The 18,230-nt window shown below is 27.4% G+C and overlaps 1 protein-coding gene across 1 annotated transcript in view; it reads left to right on the top strand.

The window, feature by feature from the left end:
- Positions 1-18,230, top strand: part of LOC145269186 (uncharacterized) — an 87,024-nt gene that overhangs the window by 965 nt on the left and 67,829 nt on the right. Inside the window, exons 2-3 of the mRNA XM_080124799.1 lie at positions 1,472-1,556; positions 7,940-8,915. Of these exons, the coding sequence (XP_079980925.1) occupies positions 8,135-8,915 (781 nt within the window). The 5' untranslated portion in view covers positions 1,472-1,556; positions 7,940-8,134. The remainder of the gene's footprint in view (positions 1-1,471; positions 1,557-7,939; positions 8,916-18,230) is intronic.

Raw genomic sequence — 18,230 nt, 5'->3', positions numbered from 1 at the left:
TTTTTTTTTGCCAGAGATTATAGTTATAGGTAATTATTAAAAAGAAAATTGGTGCAAGTTCAGATTAGCACTTGTAACGATAAACAAAAAGGAGTAGCTTTTATTTTCTTGAATAAAAAAAAAAAACTTACTCGACGAGAAAACGACTGGTTTTGCTTTAACAACTTTTTTTCAAACGTAAAAAATAAAAATTTCAATTTGGCTTGAACTCTGCAGTTTTCGGATTATTTTTTATTTTTAATATTTTTTAGTCAGATTTAACAAACAAACAAAACAAAACAAACAATATTGGTACTTATGCACTTATGTTACCGTTATTTTTATGGTTTAAGTGCCTTCCTAATGTATGAAGTGTTTCTAATGTTTTTAAATAATCAGAAAAGCACAAAGTTCAAGCCAAAATATTAAAAAAAAAAGGCCAAAATTTCTTTCGAAATAATTAAAATTATTTTTCATGTCTGTTGTTGTTGAATTTATTCTACATAAGTAGAAAATAAAATTTGTTTAAATTGTTTCTTTAAGAATTTCCGAGTTGTTAATTTGGTCTCATTTCATTTTCCGGTATGCTCGATCTGACTTTTTGATCACCTGTCTCATCTTCAGAACATCTTCTGAAGTCGGCCATATTAGATATTCATCATTAGTTATTTAGACGAGACATACACATTTAAGTCATGATTTCTCTAGTTCAGATGGATGCAGTAAATAAACTTTTAACTCAAAATGACCCCTAATGTACTAATGTATAACATAAGACACAGAAAAGAAACATTTATAATGCGTACACAGCTTTATTTTCTCATAGAACCACCGACCGCTTTCAATGGATTTTACCACTTTCTGATACACCTAGTGCTTAGATGACGTATACTTTAAGTGAACGTTACTTTGTAACCGATAAGAGTTACTGTAAACAAATGCGATGATTTTATACAATCGTCTATTTTGTATTTCTATACACATAGATTCACAAAATTTGTCAAAAAACAAATATATAACAAATAAATGTTATTAAAGGCAAGATAAGTTACTTTTCTACCTAACTGGATAAATTTTTTGTCTTCTTATTTAATGTAACATGTTTATTCAGCTCGAAAAACATAGTGTTTACTGATGTATTGGAAAATTAAAAATGGCGCCCAACTCTCTCTTTGACACGGTAAGTTTGGAAAAAGGAATAAAAAATAAAAAATAGACAAAATACTGTTAGAAACTCGTTCAATATATGTTACCGTGATATAGACTGACATATAATCAGTGGGTTTTTAATATTACTTACCTTAGATTTATATTAGATTTATATATTTTAATGTTATTACATTTATATGTTATATTATTATTACATTAATTCATTGTTATTACATCTATATTCAAATAAAAACGTACGAGAATAAATTATTTTACTAATAAAAATCAAAACTCACTACATCCGCTTATTTTGTAAACCCCTAATTAATTTTTTATTTTACAGATTTATTCCAGAAAAACTGAACTGCATATATCAGAAAACTCAGGAGTTGTTCGTGATATTTAAAGAAAAAAGCCAGCTTTAATGTGTAAGTATTTTTGGGTTTGTATTACTGTACACATAGATTCGAAAAAGTCGTCAAAAAACAAATATATAACAAATAAATGTTATCAAAGGCAAGATAAGTTACTTTTCTACCAAACTGGATATATTTTTCGTGTTTTTATTCAATGTAACATATTTATTCAGCTCAAAAAACATACAGTGTTTACCGATGTATTGAAAAATTCAAGATGGCGTCTGATTCTCTCTTTAACACGGTAAGTTTGGGAAAAGGTGTTATAAATAAAAAAACTATAAAAAATACTATTAAAAACCCACCGAATATATGTCAACCTATGTCACGGTAACATATATTGAGCGAGTTTTTAACAGTATTTTATCCGGTTTTTTATTTATAACACCGTTAAATTGAACCCTACACACATTGTCAACGTTTGAAGCCATTGTTTTTTTTTTTAAATTTAAACATATATTGGAAAAATTATAATCAAATATGTTTGTACTTTAAATATGATTTTCATTTTTGAAATGGTGAAATAAACATGTTTCGGGTTTGTATTACTGTACACATAGATTCGAAAAAGTTGTCAAAAAACAAATATATAACAAATAAATGTTATCAAAGGCAAGATAAGTTACTTTTCTACCAAACTGGCTATATTTTTCGTGTTTTTATTCAATGTAACATGTTTATTCAGCTTGAAAATCATACGGTGTTTACCGATGTATTGGAACATTCAAGATGGCGTCTGATTCTCTCTTTAACACGGTAAGTTTGGGAAAAGATGTTATAAATAAAAAAACGGATAAAATACTGTTAAAAACTCGCTCAATATATGTTACCGTGATATAGGTTGACATATATTTGGCGAGTTTTTAATAGTATTTTGTGTAGTTTTTTATTTATAACACCTTTTTCCATACTTACGGTGTTAAAGAGGGTGTGAGACGCCATCTTGAATTTTAGAATACATCGGTAAACACTGTATGTTTTTCGAGCTGAATAAATATGTTACATTGAATAAAAACACAAAAATATATCAAGTTCAGTAGAAAAGTAACTTATCTTGCCTTTGATAACATTTATTTGTTATATATTTGTTTTTTGACAACTTTTTCGAATCTATGTGTACAGTAATACAAACCCCATGTTTCCTTTATAATTGCAACATTTAATTTTATATTTTCCATAACATTTAGCACAATATATTCTTTAAATTTTATTCTCGCCTTTTATTTTTATATTTTTAGAATAATCATACAGAAATTACAATAATGTATGCAATTAAAAAAGAAAATGTAAAAAAAAAGTATACCTATAAAATTTATTAAAAATATACTAAAACAAGAAAAATAGATGAGAAATGAAATTGTACAATGAAACAAAATGAAAAATTATTTTGTGCAAAATAAAAAGTGTCATAAACACGAGGAATTAAACATAAATTTCCAAATAAATAATATATACTATAGACGATAAAATATATTATAATTAAATATATTATAAATAATTAAATATATTATAAACAATTAAATATACTGGGTGGGCGAAAAGTCACTGACCCATTTTAATTTTAAATACCTCTTTTATTTTAACAGTTATATGCATGAAATTTTAGCATCATAAAATAAAGGCGATAAACTTTATTTTACTTTAGTAAGCTTAAGAAACTTGTATTGTTACATGTGAAAAATAACATCCTGCAAATGCCTTCCCTTTTCTGCTTCAAAAATTTGAGCTCTTTTAATTACTTCTGCCATAACCTTTTACAAAGTTTCTGGCCTTATTTCTCTAATGATGTTTTTGTTTTTAGCTCTTTTTAAGATATGGGCTTGTTGGCAAATAATTTTTCCTTTAGGTATCCTCACAATAGGTGCATCTCTCACATTGAAATGTCTTCGATAAGCCCTTTGGGTTTGAATTATTGAGTCTTGATTTTGATAGTAAAATTGTACAATTTTTGTACGCTGGGCGATACTGAATTCTTCCATAATTTATTTTCAGGATCTGCAAAAATTTTAAAAATATCAAGAAATTAAAAAAAAATATTTAGAAATAAAAGAGTTATCTAAGATTAAAATGGGTCAGTGACTTTTGGCCACCCTGTATAAACAATGAAATATATTATAATTAATTAAATATATTATGAATAATTAAATATATAATAAATAATTAAATAAATTATTAATCATTAATATTATAATTTAGTAAATACATTATGAATAATTAAACGTATTACAATTAAATATACAATAAAAAATAAATCTATTATAAACAGATAAATATAAATCAGTAAATATATTATAATTAAATATATATATATAATAAAATATATTAGAAATAAATGTATTATAAATAATAAAATATATTAGAAATAAATGTATTATAAATAATAAAATATATTAGAAACAATTAAATGTATTATAAATTATGAAATACATAAATAGTTATATAATACATAATAAATGATTAAATATATTAACACTAATTAAATATAATCTAAATAATTAAATCTTTTATAAATAATTAAAAGTATTATAAATTATTAAATATACATGATTAAATATAATATTAATGACTAAATATATTATAAATTAATAAACACATTATGAATAATTAAAACTAGTTTTAAAAAATGTAAATAATTCTATTATAAATAAAAAACTATTAATAATAATTAAATCTATTAAACATAATCAAATATATTATAAATCATTTGATATATAAATTATAAAATAACTCATAAATACATATAAGTAAATATATTAACACTTATAAAATATGTCATAAATAATTTAATCTACTATAATGAATTAAGTCTAATAAAAATAATTAAATATATTATAAATTAAGAAACATTAGAAATGATAAAAATATAAATAAAGAAAAATATACTAAATATATTTTAAAATGTATTATGTAATACATTACAAATAATTATATATATATATATTAAAACTAATTAACTTATTTATAAATAATTCACTTTATAATGAATAATTAAATATAAATAATTTAATATATTATTTGTAATTAAATATATATATATATTATAAATAAATAAATATATTTAAAAAAACTAAATATCACTATGAATTATTAAATATATTATAAGCAAGTAAAAATGTAATAAACAATTCAACATAAATATTTGAATATACTAAAAATAATTCAATATCTTGTAATTTATGAAATGTACAATAAATAAAAAATTCATATAATTAAATATATAACAAATGAATATATCATAAATAATTTAAAAAATCATAACTAATTAAATAAAAATTACTAAATACCCAATAACTGTAGAAAAGATATTATAAATAATGAAATATTTATATATGTAAAAATAATAAATAGAAATAATTACATGCATTTCAAATATTGAAATACATTACAAATAATTAAATATATTATAAATAATTTAACATTAATAATGAAATATATAATAAATACTTAACTAAAAATAATGAAATATATTATAAATAATTTATATATATTAAAAATAATTTAATATATAATAAATAATTTAGTCTAAATATTAAAATATAAAATAAATTTATCAATATATAATTAATAATTTAATATATCAAAATAACATATATTATAAATAATTTACTATATTATAAATTATAAACTACATGATAAATTATTAAATACATTATAAATAATTAAGTTGTTAAAACTAGTTAAATACTAAATAAATAAATCTATTATAACTAATTCAATATATAAAAATTAATTTATATATATAATATGTAATTAAATATATTATGAATTATTAAATACATCATAAATAGATATATTTAAACTGATTAAATCTATTTAAGATTATTTATCCTATGATTAAATTCTTATAAAAAATTATATTTTTATCATTATTTGATTCATTTCTTATAAAAAATTAAATGTATTATAATTCTATTTTTTCTTAATACTTTAATTTATTATAAAAAATTAATATTTATAAATTATAAATAATTTAAAATAAAAAATAATAAATACAAATAATTTTAAATATAAATAATCGATTATATTATAAATTATTAAATAATTAAGAAATAAGTAAATATAAATAATTAAATGTAATATAAATATATTAAGTATAATGTAAATAATCAAATATCTTATAAATTAATCAATATTTATAGATAATTAAATATAAACAATTAAATATATAACAAATAATAAAATATTACATGAATAATAAAGTATATTACAAATAATTAAATATAAATAAATTTGAAATATATTATAACAAAATATAAATATTTAAAAATATCTGAAATATTAAATACAAATAATTAAATTTATCAATTATTAAAAGTATTATAAATTATCAAATATATTATAACTAATTAAACATATAAAAAAATTAATATATAAAAATATAATTAAATACATTATAAATAGTTAAAATTTATTTTAAATCATTAATTCCTTTGTAAAAAATTGATATCAATAATGAAACATGTGATAAATAATTAAATATATTATAAATTATTAAAAGTAAAAACTTTAATATATTATAAAAAATTAGATATTAATGTTTAAATTTATTATAAAAAAATAATTAAATATATTATAAAAAATTAAGTATTAATATGTAAATTTATTATAAATAATCAAAAGTAAAATATTAAATATATTATAAAAATAAAGTATATCATAAATTTTAAATATAAATCATAAAATATTAATTATTGAAGAAACAATAATAAATTAATATATTATAATCATTAAAAAGATAATAAATAATTAAATATAATAATAAATTTCCTAATAAATTGTAAATATGTAATAATAAATTAAATTTATAATAAATTACAAAATACGTAGTAAAAAATTAAATACAAATAATCAAAGATATCATAAATAATTAAATATATTATAATAAAATATCTAATAAATTAATCAATATATAATAAATAATTAAATATAAATCTTTAAATAAATAATTCAAAATATTGTAAATTATAAAATACATTATAAAAAATTAACAATATCATAAATATTTTATCACTAATTGAGTATATTATATATAAATAATTGAATATAAATAATTTAATTCTATTATAAGTTAATATAAATAATCTAATTGTATTATTAATACATGAGTACAATGTGAAAAAAATTGAATATACATAATTAAATATTTTATAAATAATAAAATATTTTTTAATAATGGAATATAAATAATTAAACATTTTAAATAAGTTAATATATTTTACATAATTAAATATATCACAAATAATTTAATTTATTATAAATAATTACTTATATTATAAATAATTAAATACATGAGACATAATTCATTAAAAATAAGTAAATATATTATAAATAAATATTTCATGAATAATAAGATATAAATAATTATATATAAATAATTAATTTAATATATTATCAATAATGAAATACATTATAAATAATCTTCTATAAATTATTAAATATATTTTAAATAATTTAATATATTATAATAAAATATAAACAATTACATGTAAATAATTAAACATAAATAATATACAATAAATAATTAAGTATATAATAAATAATTATAGTCTAAATTTTGCTAAATCTTCCCTCAATCGACCTGCAGATGTGAGTCATTAACTAATGAAACGTTGGTTTGGGTTTGATTACACCTGAATTCATTTAATCTCACCAGATTCAATCAGATGCAGTAGCCCCGAATTTCTGAATGTAACAAATATTAGTAAAATGTCAAACCCTCCAAAATTTTTTTTCAATGATTAAAATTGATCTTATAGTGAGCAGCCTGGTTGTGAATGGCTGGATTTGCAGCAAAGTGAATTATTCCTTTGTAATTTATGTTGTGAACTTTAAACACTTGTTCCATCTAGCAGTCTTTGTCTATATAACCCTGGTTACTGTATATATAACAGATGATCCCTATTTGAGAATTTGGTTTTGTGGGGAAATTTGAGCTTACCTCAAGTTGTCTGCCTGGTTTCAACAGCATCAAAACTTACACAACCTAATTGCTCATACTTGAAAATTACCACATTTTATTGGTGTATATGTAACACATTCTACTCACTTCAGTTTTTCAGCTTAATGTATGCAGAGAACTCCTTCAAGCATAATTTCTTTCAAGTCTTCCTTGAACCCTCATAGTTTTCAAGACTTCCATATATACTCATTACCACCTTAAACAGGAAAAAAGTCTTATTACCTTACTAAATATTTATATAAGAACTCATCTTAATAAAAAATTGAGTAATTAAAATTAAATATTTGATTCTCTTGAACTTATGAAATAATTTAAAATGTTTAAATGTATAAAATATGACGTTGCATTTAAAAATATTTTCAATTGTTTCTATTTTACATGAAATATATAAAATAATTTTTATAAAATTTATCTGTAAATTTTTTTAATTTTCCAGAATCCAATTCACGTCAAAAACAAGTATCTTTGGATTTGAATGAATCTAGATTATCTTAGTGATCTTAAATGTGGAAATGTTATAAAAAATATTTTTATATGTAAACACTTTTTCTCCATTGACTTAAATAAGAAAACTAGAACATTCTAGTTTTATGAATATTAAACAAAACATTTTTTGTCAACTATAGCTCAAATGCATACTGGAGAGAAACGACATTCTTGTGAAGTATGTGGTTCTTCTTTTACACAGAAACGGAATATGTTGCAACACATGCGAACACATACTGGAGAAAAACCATATTCTTGTATAGTATGTGATTCTTCTTTTACACAAAGACAAAGTATGTTGCGACATATGCGAACACATACTGGAGAGAAACCATATTCTTGTGAAATATGTGGTTCTTTTTTTACTGAGAAACGAAATATGTTGCAACATATGCGAACACATACTGGAGAGAAACCGTTTTCTTGTGAAGTATGTGGTTTTTCTTTTACACAGAAACGAAATATGTTGAAACATATGCGAACACATACTGGAGAGAAGCCATATTCTTGTATAGTATGTGGCTCCTCCTTCGCACAAAAGCAACATTTGTCACGACATATGAGAACGCATACTGGAGAGAAACCATATTCTTGTGAAATATGCGGCTCTTCATTTGCTCAGAAACGAAATATGTTGCAACATATACAAACACACACTGGAGAGAAACCATATTCTTGTGAAGTATGTAACTCATCATTTGCACAGAAGCAACATTTGTCACGACATGTAAGAACACATACTGGAGAGAAACCATATTCTTGTGAAGAATGTGGCTCTTCTTTTACACAGAGACAGCATATGTTACAACATATGCTAATACATACTGGAGAGAAACCATATTCTTGTGAAGAATGTGGCTCTTCTTTTACACGGAAACAATATATGTTTGAACATATGCGAACACATACTGGAGAGAAACCTCAATGATGTAGTTCATCTTTCACAAAAACATCTTATATGTTACCACATATGCGAATACATACTGGAGAAACTGAGTGGCTTAAGCAAAGACAGTAGGTGTAGGTTCTGCCACACAGAAGTAGAGAGTGAGAGCCATTTGACATGTAACTGTAAGGTTTGGCTGGAGCACAGCAATTATACAAGCCAACACAACAGAGTGTGTAAATATCTCCACTGGACGATCTGCAAAAAGCTTAATAACAAATGCAGCAGCAAATCCTAGGAGCATGTACAAGAAAGAAATTAGATACTTTTACTATGATTTTTCAATCACTACATACACATACTAAAAGGAGCCATAAAACTTGACATAGTGATATGGGACAAGAAAAAGAAAAAAAACAACTTAGTCGTCCCCAAAGCAGATGTCTATCATTCATGTCATTATATAAGGAATTAACCTCATGAAAAAGAATTTCAAAACTTAACTATACCTTGTAAACAAGGGTAAGAGAGATTTAAACAATTGCATTTAAAGGAACAGCCAGAATCTTAAAAAAGAACTCTTGGTTGGAATATCTGAGTTAGCAGGTGAATGTTTGAGCAAGCTGATAAGAATTTTTTTTATTTTAAAAAGCTAAAAACCATATTCTTTTATAAAAAAAGCTAAAAACCATATTCTTTTATAAAAAAATATTATATCTCATGGGATATGCAAACACATTTCAGAAAAAAACATTGTGGGTTTTGTTTGAGACAGAAACAAAGTGTTACAACATATGCAATGCCTACTAGCCATTGTTCTCGAGTGTCTAAGGTCTCTCTGTACAGGGGTTTGTCAGAACAACCTGGCATGAGAACACTTTTTTCCATAGAAGTAAACCCTGACAAAATATTCAAAATCACATAGTATTTGCTGCCCAAATAGCTTTTACAAGGAATGGTGCACCTTCTCCAAGTGATGTTACCTCAAGTAATAGCACGAAGCTGGATACTCCACCAGACTAGATAAAGTCTTGTCCTGGAATCCAGTAAGACCAAAAGACCAACATGACAGATATACTACAACGTATAAAAATGGTTAATTGGGGAGAGGAAAATTATGTTCTGAACTTCTTTACTAACTCAGTGTTTGAGAGATAAAGAACTTTAATGGAACATTCGAATATCTATGTATCTCATATAGAGTTCAAGTGTTAGCCCCTGGTTGTGGGCCCTTTGATTTCTGAGAACTGCGACTGAAGTAAAATAAAACAAAAAAGAGAGAAACCATATTCTTGTGAAAAAAGCAGCTCCTGTTTTGCTGAAAAACGTAATGTTTAGAACACATGCGAACACATACTAGAGAGAAACGATATTCTTGTAAAGTATGTGGCTTTTTTTACATAGAAAATATATATGTTGCGATATATGCAAATACATACCACAGAAAAACCATGTTCTTGTGAAGTATGTGACTCTTTTTTTATACAAAAAGCCATATGTTTTTACATGCAAACACATACTACAGAAAGTGGCAGCCTTGGTTGAAATGAGTGTCCTAATGATGGAGGTGGGAACAGGGCTGAAAGAGAGAAACTAATGAGTGATATGAAGAGAAACTGGAATTTTAGGAAGATATAAATCATCCCAATGATTATAGGTGCTTCAGAGCTTATAAAGAAGAACTTTAAAGTTTATTTAACCAGTATTCCTGGCGAATCAAGTGCAAAGAGATCCAGGCAATTACACTTAAGGGGGACAACTAGAATCCTGAAAGGAAGGCTCGGCTGGAGTCAATAAAAGTGTGAGAATTTTGGTAGCTGGTAGGACTGTCCCATTCCAGCTTATAACCCAAAATTAACACAACTTTAAAAGAGAAAACCCATAGGTTTGCAGGATGTGTAGATCTACTTTCACAACGAAACAACTCATCTGACATGATACTCTACAGCCTACTTGTATGATAATTTCTGTATACTTTTGCAAAGAATAAAATATTTATTATCAAACCCATATTGTAATTATATTCTCTAAATCATTTGCATTATTTCCAACATAACATGCAAGCAATATTTTTGCACTATTTCCAACATAACACGCAAACAACATTATTCTGCAGTATTACACAGAAACATGTACAGAGTGAATTGAAAGTATATGTTCAAGTAGTGTTAGGATCGTTTTAATCCATAACTGAATTATTTACTTGTGAAATACGTAATGTTTCATTTTCAATGAAATCCAATGTTTCAGAATACTTATAGACTAATATTCTATTGAAATAAATTTTTTTATGTGAAAATTGAATATGATGAAAGCATATTTTTTTTTTTTTTTTTTACAAAGGCATCACCACATTATCAAGACCCAGAGGCCACTCAAGGATAAGGGTTAAAGAGTGTACAGTAGAAATTGGTCAATATAGTAATCATTAGTAATGAAAATTTGGTAAATTTAATAACTTATATGGAACGGCTCATCAAGAACTTATTTACTTTAGACTTGAACACAACCATATTGTAGTCAGCCGGAAAGCAGGAAAACGGAAGACAATTCCACAGGCGTGCAGTTCTAATAAAAAAGCTTTGTTCATGGAATCTACGTTTAGGTTTAGGCACAGATAAAGAGTGGGGGAAATTATTGATAGTGCTTACAGCTAGACGAGTGTTTCTTGTGAAAGTTTGGCGAGGGGGGACCATAGATTGAAGCTCAGTTGAACACTTTCCATGAAAATAACGATACATCAGAGACAAACTCGCAACATCTCTTCTGTGAGATAGAGGTTGCAAGGAGGAGAAAAGGACATCTCCTACGAGGCTACGAAGTCTATTTTGAACTCTATCAAGGCAGGACAAGTCCTTTCTAGCAGCTCCTGCCCAGATGTGGCAACAGTATTCCATCCTTGGACGTACCTGGCTCTTATATAGATAGAGAATAGCATCAGCAGTGAGATATCTACTGGATCGATAGAAAGATCCCACCATTTTTCCAGCGGCCTTGGCAACAGATTTGATATATGTGTTCCATTTAAGATCAGGAGTAATGGTCAAGCCCAGAAGCTTGTCAAAACTTGAGGCCTCCTGAAGACGAGAGCCATTCATTTCAATTGATGACAAATGTGGATTAGAATGTTGATGATGTAAAGAGAGAAGCTTGGTTTTAGATGGATTAAAAGTAACCAGCCACTCCTTTCCCCATTGTACTACGTGCTCAAGATCAGAAGAGAGAGAATTGGAGAGAACTTGGTCGTTTACTGTCTTAGATGTACTACCATAAATTGAAAAAAAATTATATGATAGAAATCAAAATATCGTGAACATGTTTTCTCTATTGCAACAAAACTTCTGAGATTTTAGTAACGCCTAATTATTCCATTATGAAAATATATATAAAAATTACCTGACGAATATATCTGGTTAATTGATACAAAATAGGTCAAAATTTTACTTAAAAGACACAAATTTGATCCTGAACCTCCTGTTTTAATATTAAGATAGGATTCTTAGAAAAACATGTTACAGGGCTCTACATTGCGAGTGAAGCAGTCACATTTGCGAGTGTTTTTTCAAAGTGGCGACAAGATATAATGAAACACTTATCTTTTGGCGATTGTATTTCTTTCACAGATAATCTTCCACAACTCACCTCCTGAGTGAAAAATATTTTTTCAATTTTTTTTTAAATGAATAAAGTTAAATTATAAATAAAGTTTAATAGAACAATATACTCCTTTTTTAATGAAGTCTGTTTAAAAACAATCTAAAGAAAACAGAATATTTATACTTCAAGTATCAGCATAAAATTAATTGTATATTTAGAATTACACTTATTTAAAAATGTACAGGAACATCTTTATGATGTACATATTCGTCACAGAATGAAGATGTCATATTCTAAAAATCATGTGGGTTTGGCTAGTAATGTTTCCATTGGGCTAGTAAATGAAAATATTTATTTATTAGTTGTCAAAGATAAATTTGCCCATAGAGCCTTGTGTTAAAAACAAATGATTTAATAAAAATGTTGTATATGTTAAAAACAAATATAATAGATTGATATCTGACCTGACATCATAATAAAATTAATGCAAACTTGAAAACTGTTTTTAATGAAGAAAATGTTTTAGTAAACTTTTTGTTGTATACAAGTTAAATAAAACTGTAAAGAACCTTTCGTATATATCAGCACAAATACTTTATTTATTTAATGAGAGGAAAAGATGACTGCTAAAATCATATATCTTAATTTTACTTTTATACTTAATCCACTGTGAAAAATTTCCCCCACTCTATCTATATCTGTGCCTAAATCAAAATGCGGATTCCATGAACAAAGCTTCTTTCTTAGAACTGCACGCCTGTGGAACTCTGTTCCGTCTGCCTGCTTCCCTCCGGACTACAACTTGGATGTCTTCAAGTCCAATGTTAACAAATTCCTAATGAACCGCCCCCTTAAGTAAACACTTCAGCAAATCTCCACACTAATGTAATGTACTTGCAATAACCCTTATCCCTGAGTGGCTTCCTGGCCTTGATAAGTGGTGATCACTGTGTAAAAAAAAAATCATGAAAATAAAATAATCTCTCTCATAATTTGTAGCAAGTGTAGTTTTGTATATTCATATTTCTATTTTTCCTGTTATTTGTTTTTACTTTTACCAAAATGTAATGCAATATTTCTAAGTAACAGTTACTATTTGTAAATATACTCTGAAAAGTGACTAATTAGATGTAAACTAATTAACTTATTGATATTGGTTAGGAAATGAGTATTTTTATTCTGTTTTAATTTGTGTGCAAAATAAATAGTTTGTGTGTTATAAATTTAGGTGGATGCTATACTGTAACATAATCGAGATTAATAGATAGTCATTTTACATCTGCTCCTACTAATACAATGCACCAGGCACCATTCGATTAGCGTGTTCTCACTGCTATATTTGTTTATTCTTTAATAGTGTTTGATGATTTCTCAAAGTTTCAATTTCATATGCGAACACTGATGAAAAGATTTTTGTGTGAAACATGCAGCTCAGCATTTCATGAACAAATGAAATTGAACTCGAAGCTTGGTCTGTAAAGACACCCTGACACAAGGATACTATCCATTTGAAGGGAACCAGAACCAAATATTTAAAAATAGTGTGCTGTCTCCTGAAGCCATCCAACACCCCCCAGGAATCATGGGCTATGAAATATGCACAAGCAAAACAAAAACAAGCAGAGATCAGGATAGAAATATTCTTTAGTTGAACATGCAAGAGAAATATTTAGACCCCTATTTCTGTACAATTTGCCACAAATATAATACTATGGATGTATTAGATGAGTTTTGTTAAGATAATTTGATATGCCACAAGTATTATGCTATGGACGTATTTTTGGTAAGACAATATGGTATCAGAAAAAGCACTGTCATAGGAACCAAAAAAAATATACTGATAAAATCCACTAAAATTCTCATCTTTGACCAATATACATGTACATTCAAAATTACATTATTTGCACTTGGATCAAGCCAAAATTCTCATTCTATAAACCCCATCATAAATCTACGTCACGATCAGGATCTCCTTAATCAAGTGGCTTCTCAATAACAGTATATGCTTATTTATAAACAGCAGAATCTTAGTCCTATAATACTATCACCTAGCATATAAAAATCATCACCTCAGGAATTGCAGGATTATAATGAATATTGCTGACTCTATTGAGGATTTCCAAATTATGAGCCTGGGGGAAGTACTTAACTGCCAAAAATAAGAGCAATTGAAGCAGTAATAAAAGGCAAAAGCATCAATTGAAACGCCAGTCCTGCATGTCTCATAGAGATCTACTTACAAATTCTGTTCTATCTCCACAAATCCTATTTGTATATTCGCTTTCAGACCAAAGCAGTAGTTGACAGTCATCTTAATCCTTGAATATTACTTCTTCCAGCAAGTTGGTTTGTTATGTTTCTTTTAAAAAGTTTTTCGCCAGATCAAAGATTTTAATTTTATTTTTATTTCGGACTATTAGTCTCATCTTATCTTTTTATTGGTGCACAACGTTTCGGCCAACTTCCTCTGGCCTTCGTCAGGTGGTAACCGCGACGGATAGGAACTTTGAATCTCCTAACTGCATTCTCAGCCATCACTGCCATCCGTAGTTGTTGTCGTCTCACCACATTTTTGACCAATTACCTCTGGCACGCTTTTGGGTGGGATTGAAACTGCTATCATTGTCTGAAGATAGCGGTTTCAATCCCACCCAAAAGCGTGCCAGAGGTAATTGGTCAAAAATGTGGTGAGACGACAACAACTACGGATGGCAGTGATGGCTGAGAATGCAGTTAGGAGATTCGAAGTTCCTATCTGTCGCGGTTACCACCTGACGAAGGCCAGAGGAAGTTGGCCGAAACGTTGTGCACCAATAAAAAGATAAGATGAGACTAATAGTCCGAAATAAAAATAAAATTAACATAAAATGCTCATCTCAAAAATAAATAATTCCAATAAGGAATAATATATATATAGATCAAAGATTTGTTTCACATTGATAAGATCCCTTTATAAGGTTTCATCTTCTTTGCAAAGTTTTCAGGGAGAGTATTAATGGATGCCCCTTTATCAATAGGGAAAGCAACTGTTTATCTAGAATCATAGACATTGGATTTCTTTTGCTTGTTTTGTCTTTAGGGAGTTATCGCATTCACCCAGTAAGTGTATTTTTCATCCTTCTCTGATAATAATGTGTCCAGTTGATGTACTCGATGAGATGCAACACACTTCTAGCTTTCATTCATTCCTGTGTTGTGTCTCTTTATTTGTGTCTCTTCGTATTTGTTGGAATACTTAAAATTGAATTGACCCTTCTCATTGCCTGCATGATTTGCCATACATTGGGCATCTGCTGCATTTTGGTGCATGTATGAAGCCACAAAATAGGTATCTTTTTAGACTGGTTCCTTCACTCGATTGGCTTCACCTACCCTCATCACCTGGGCTGTATCTAGTCCAATTCCTTGACTGTGAGCTGAGGCCACTTAAGCCGCTCTGCATACGTCTACATTCTTCTGTAGAGTGAGGTTCTGTATTTTTAGCAGATCCTGTTTGGTTAACTGGTTATAGACACCTTCTACAATCTGGTCCCACAGAAGTGAGTCGCTGCATCGAGTGCAGAAGTTGCACGTCTTTGACAGTACTCTTAAATAATTGTAGAACTTGTCAAAGGCCTCTCCCTCATCAGTATTAACCCTTATCCTCGAGTGGTCTCTGGGCCTTGATAAGTGGTGACTCTTATATAAAAAAAAAGTCTCTGGAGTTCTAAACTGCATGTTTTGTATATTTTCATGGCGTCACCGCCTAGTCAGTTCTCAAGTATAGCAACTTGAATCTTTCGTAGTTTACAGTCCAGACCTGTTAATAACAAATAGTTGGACCATCGTTTATGAAAGATTTTCCAGGGGTCTGCCTTATTTTCAGTAAATATGAGTCGTTATGTGGCCCTGATCTGTAAGCCGGACATATCACAAGTAAACAAGGCTGTAATAGTTGCAGTAGCCATATTTGTTTTGGTGGACATCACAGTGATACAGGCATTCTGTTTCGGAAATTAATCAATGCTGAGGCGAAAAAAGTGTAGACAAAAATTTCTTACACCAACAATCTAACAATAATAACAGCAATCTAACAATAATAACAGCAATCTAACAATAATAACAGCAATCTAACAATAATAACAGCAATCTAACAATAATAACAGCAATCTAACAGTGATAACAGCAATCTAACAATGATAACAGCAATCTAACAATGATAACAGCAATCTAACAATGATAACAGCAATCTAACAATAATAACAGCAATCTAACAGTGATAACAGCAATCTAACAATGATAACAGCAATCTAACAATGATAACAGCAATCTAACAATGATAACAGCAATCCAACAATGATAACAGCAATCTAACAGTGATAACAGCAATCTAACAATGATAACAGCAATCTAACAATGATAACAGCAATCTAACAATGATAACAGCAATCCAACAATGATAACAGCAATCTAACAATGATAACAGCAATCTAACAATAATAACAGCAATCTAACAGTGATAACAGCAATCTAACAGTGATAACAGCAATCTAACAATGATAACAGCAATCTAACAATGATAACAGCAATCTAACAATGATAACAGCAATCTAACAATGATAACAGCAATCTAACAATGATAACAGCAATCTAACAATGATAACAGCAATCTAACAATAATAACAGCAATCTAAAAGTGATAACAGCAATCTAACAATGATAACAGCAATCTAACAATGATAACAGCAATCTAACAATGATAACAGCAATCTAACAATGATAACAGCAATCTAACAATGATAACAGCAATCTAACAATGATAACAGCAATCTAACAATGATAACAGCAATCTAACAATAATAACAGCAATCTAACAGTGATAACAGCAATCTAACAATGATAACAGCAATCTAACAATAATAACAGCAATCTAACAGTGATAACAGCAATCTAACAATGATAACAGCAATCTAACAATAATAACAGCAATCTAACAATAATAACAGCAATCTAACAGTGATAACAGCAATCTAACAATGATAACAGCAATCCAACAATGATAACAGCAATCTAACAGTGATAACAGCAATCTAACAATGATAACAGCAATCTAACAGTGATAACAGCAATCTAACAGTGATAACAGCAATCTAACAATGATAACAGCAATCTAACAATGATAACAGCAATCTAACAATGATAACTGCAATCCAACAATGATAACAGCAATCTAACAATGATAACAGCAATCTAACAATGATAACAGCAATCTAACAATGATAACAGCAATCTAACAATGATAACAGCAATCTAACAATGATAACAGCAATCCAACAATGATAACAGCAATCTAACAATGATAACAGCAATCCAACAATGATAACAGCAATCCAACAATGATAACAGCAATCTAACAATGATAACAGCAATCTAACAATGATAGTGACAATAACAACAGACTGTCCAGATCAGCAAGGGTTATGAGGCGAGGGTATGTCATTGATATAGGCACGGCCAAAATGGAAGGAGAGAGTAAGTATTTTTTGATGGAGTTTCTTTAAAATCTACCAAAAATCAAATAATTATCCAATAAATACCAAATTTTCACCTATTATTAAGTGATGAACGTGTATTCATAATTGGGTATTTTTTTATGATATATATTGCCTATAAACCTCACTTTCTTTGTGGATACACATATTCTTATATTAATCAGACGAAACTGAGCAAAATGCATTGTGGCGAGGGTGAGGATTGTAAATAAAATAAACAAACAAAA

Source organism: Euprymna scolopes, chromosome 45, assembly GCF_053919585.1.
Source record: "Euprymna scolopes isolate OS-2025 chromosome 45, ASM5391958v1, whole genome shotgun sequence".
In the NCBI taxonomy this organism is placed as follows: Eukaryota; Metazoa; Mollusca; class Cephalopoda; order Sepiida; family Sepiolidae; genus Euprymna; species Euprymna scolopes.
The sequence above is the reverse complement of the archived record's forward strand: the minus strand, read 5'-3'. Positions and strand labels throughout refer to the sequence as shown.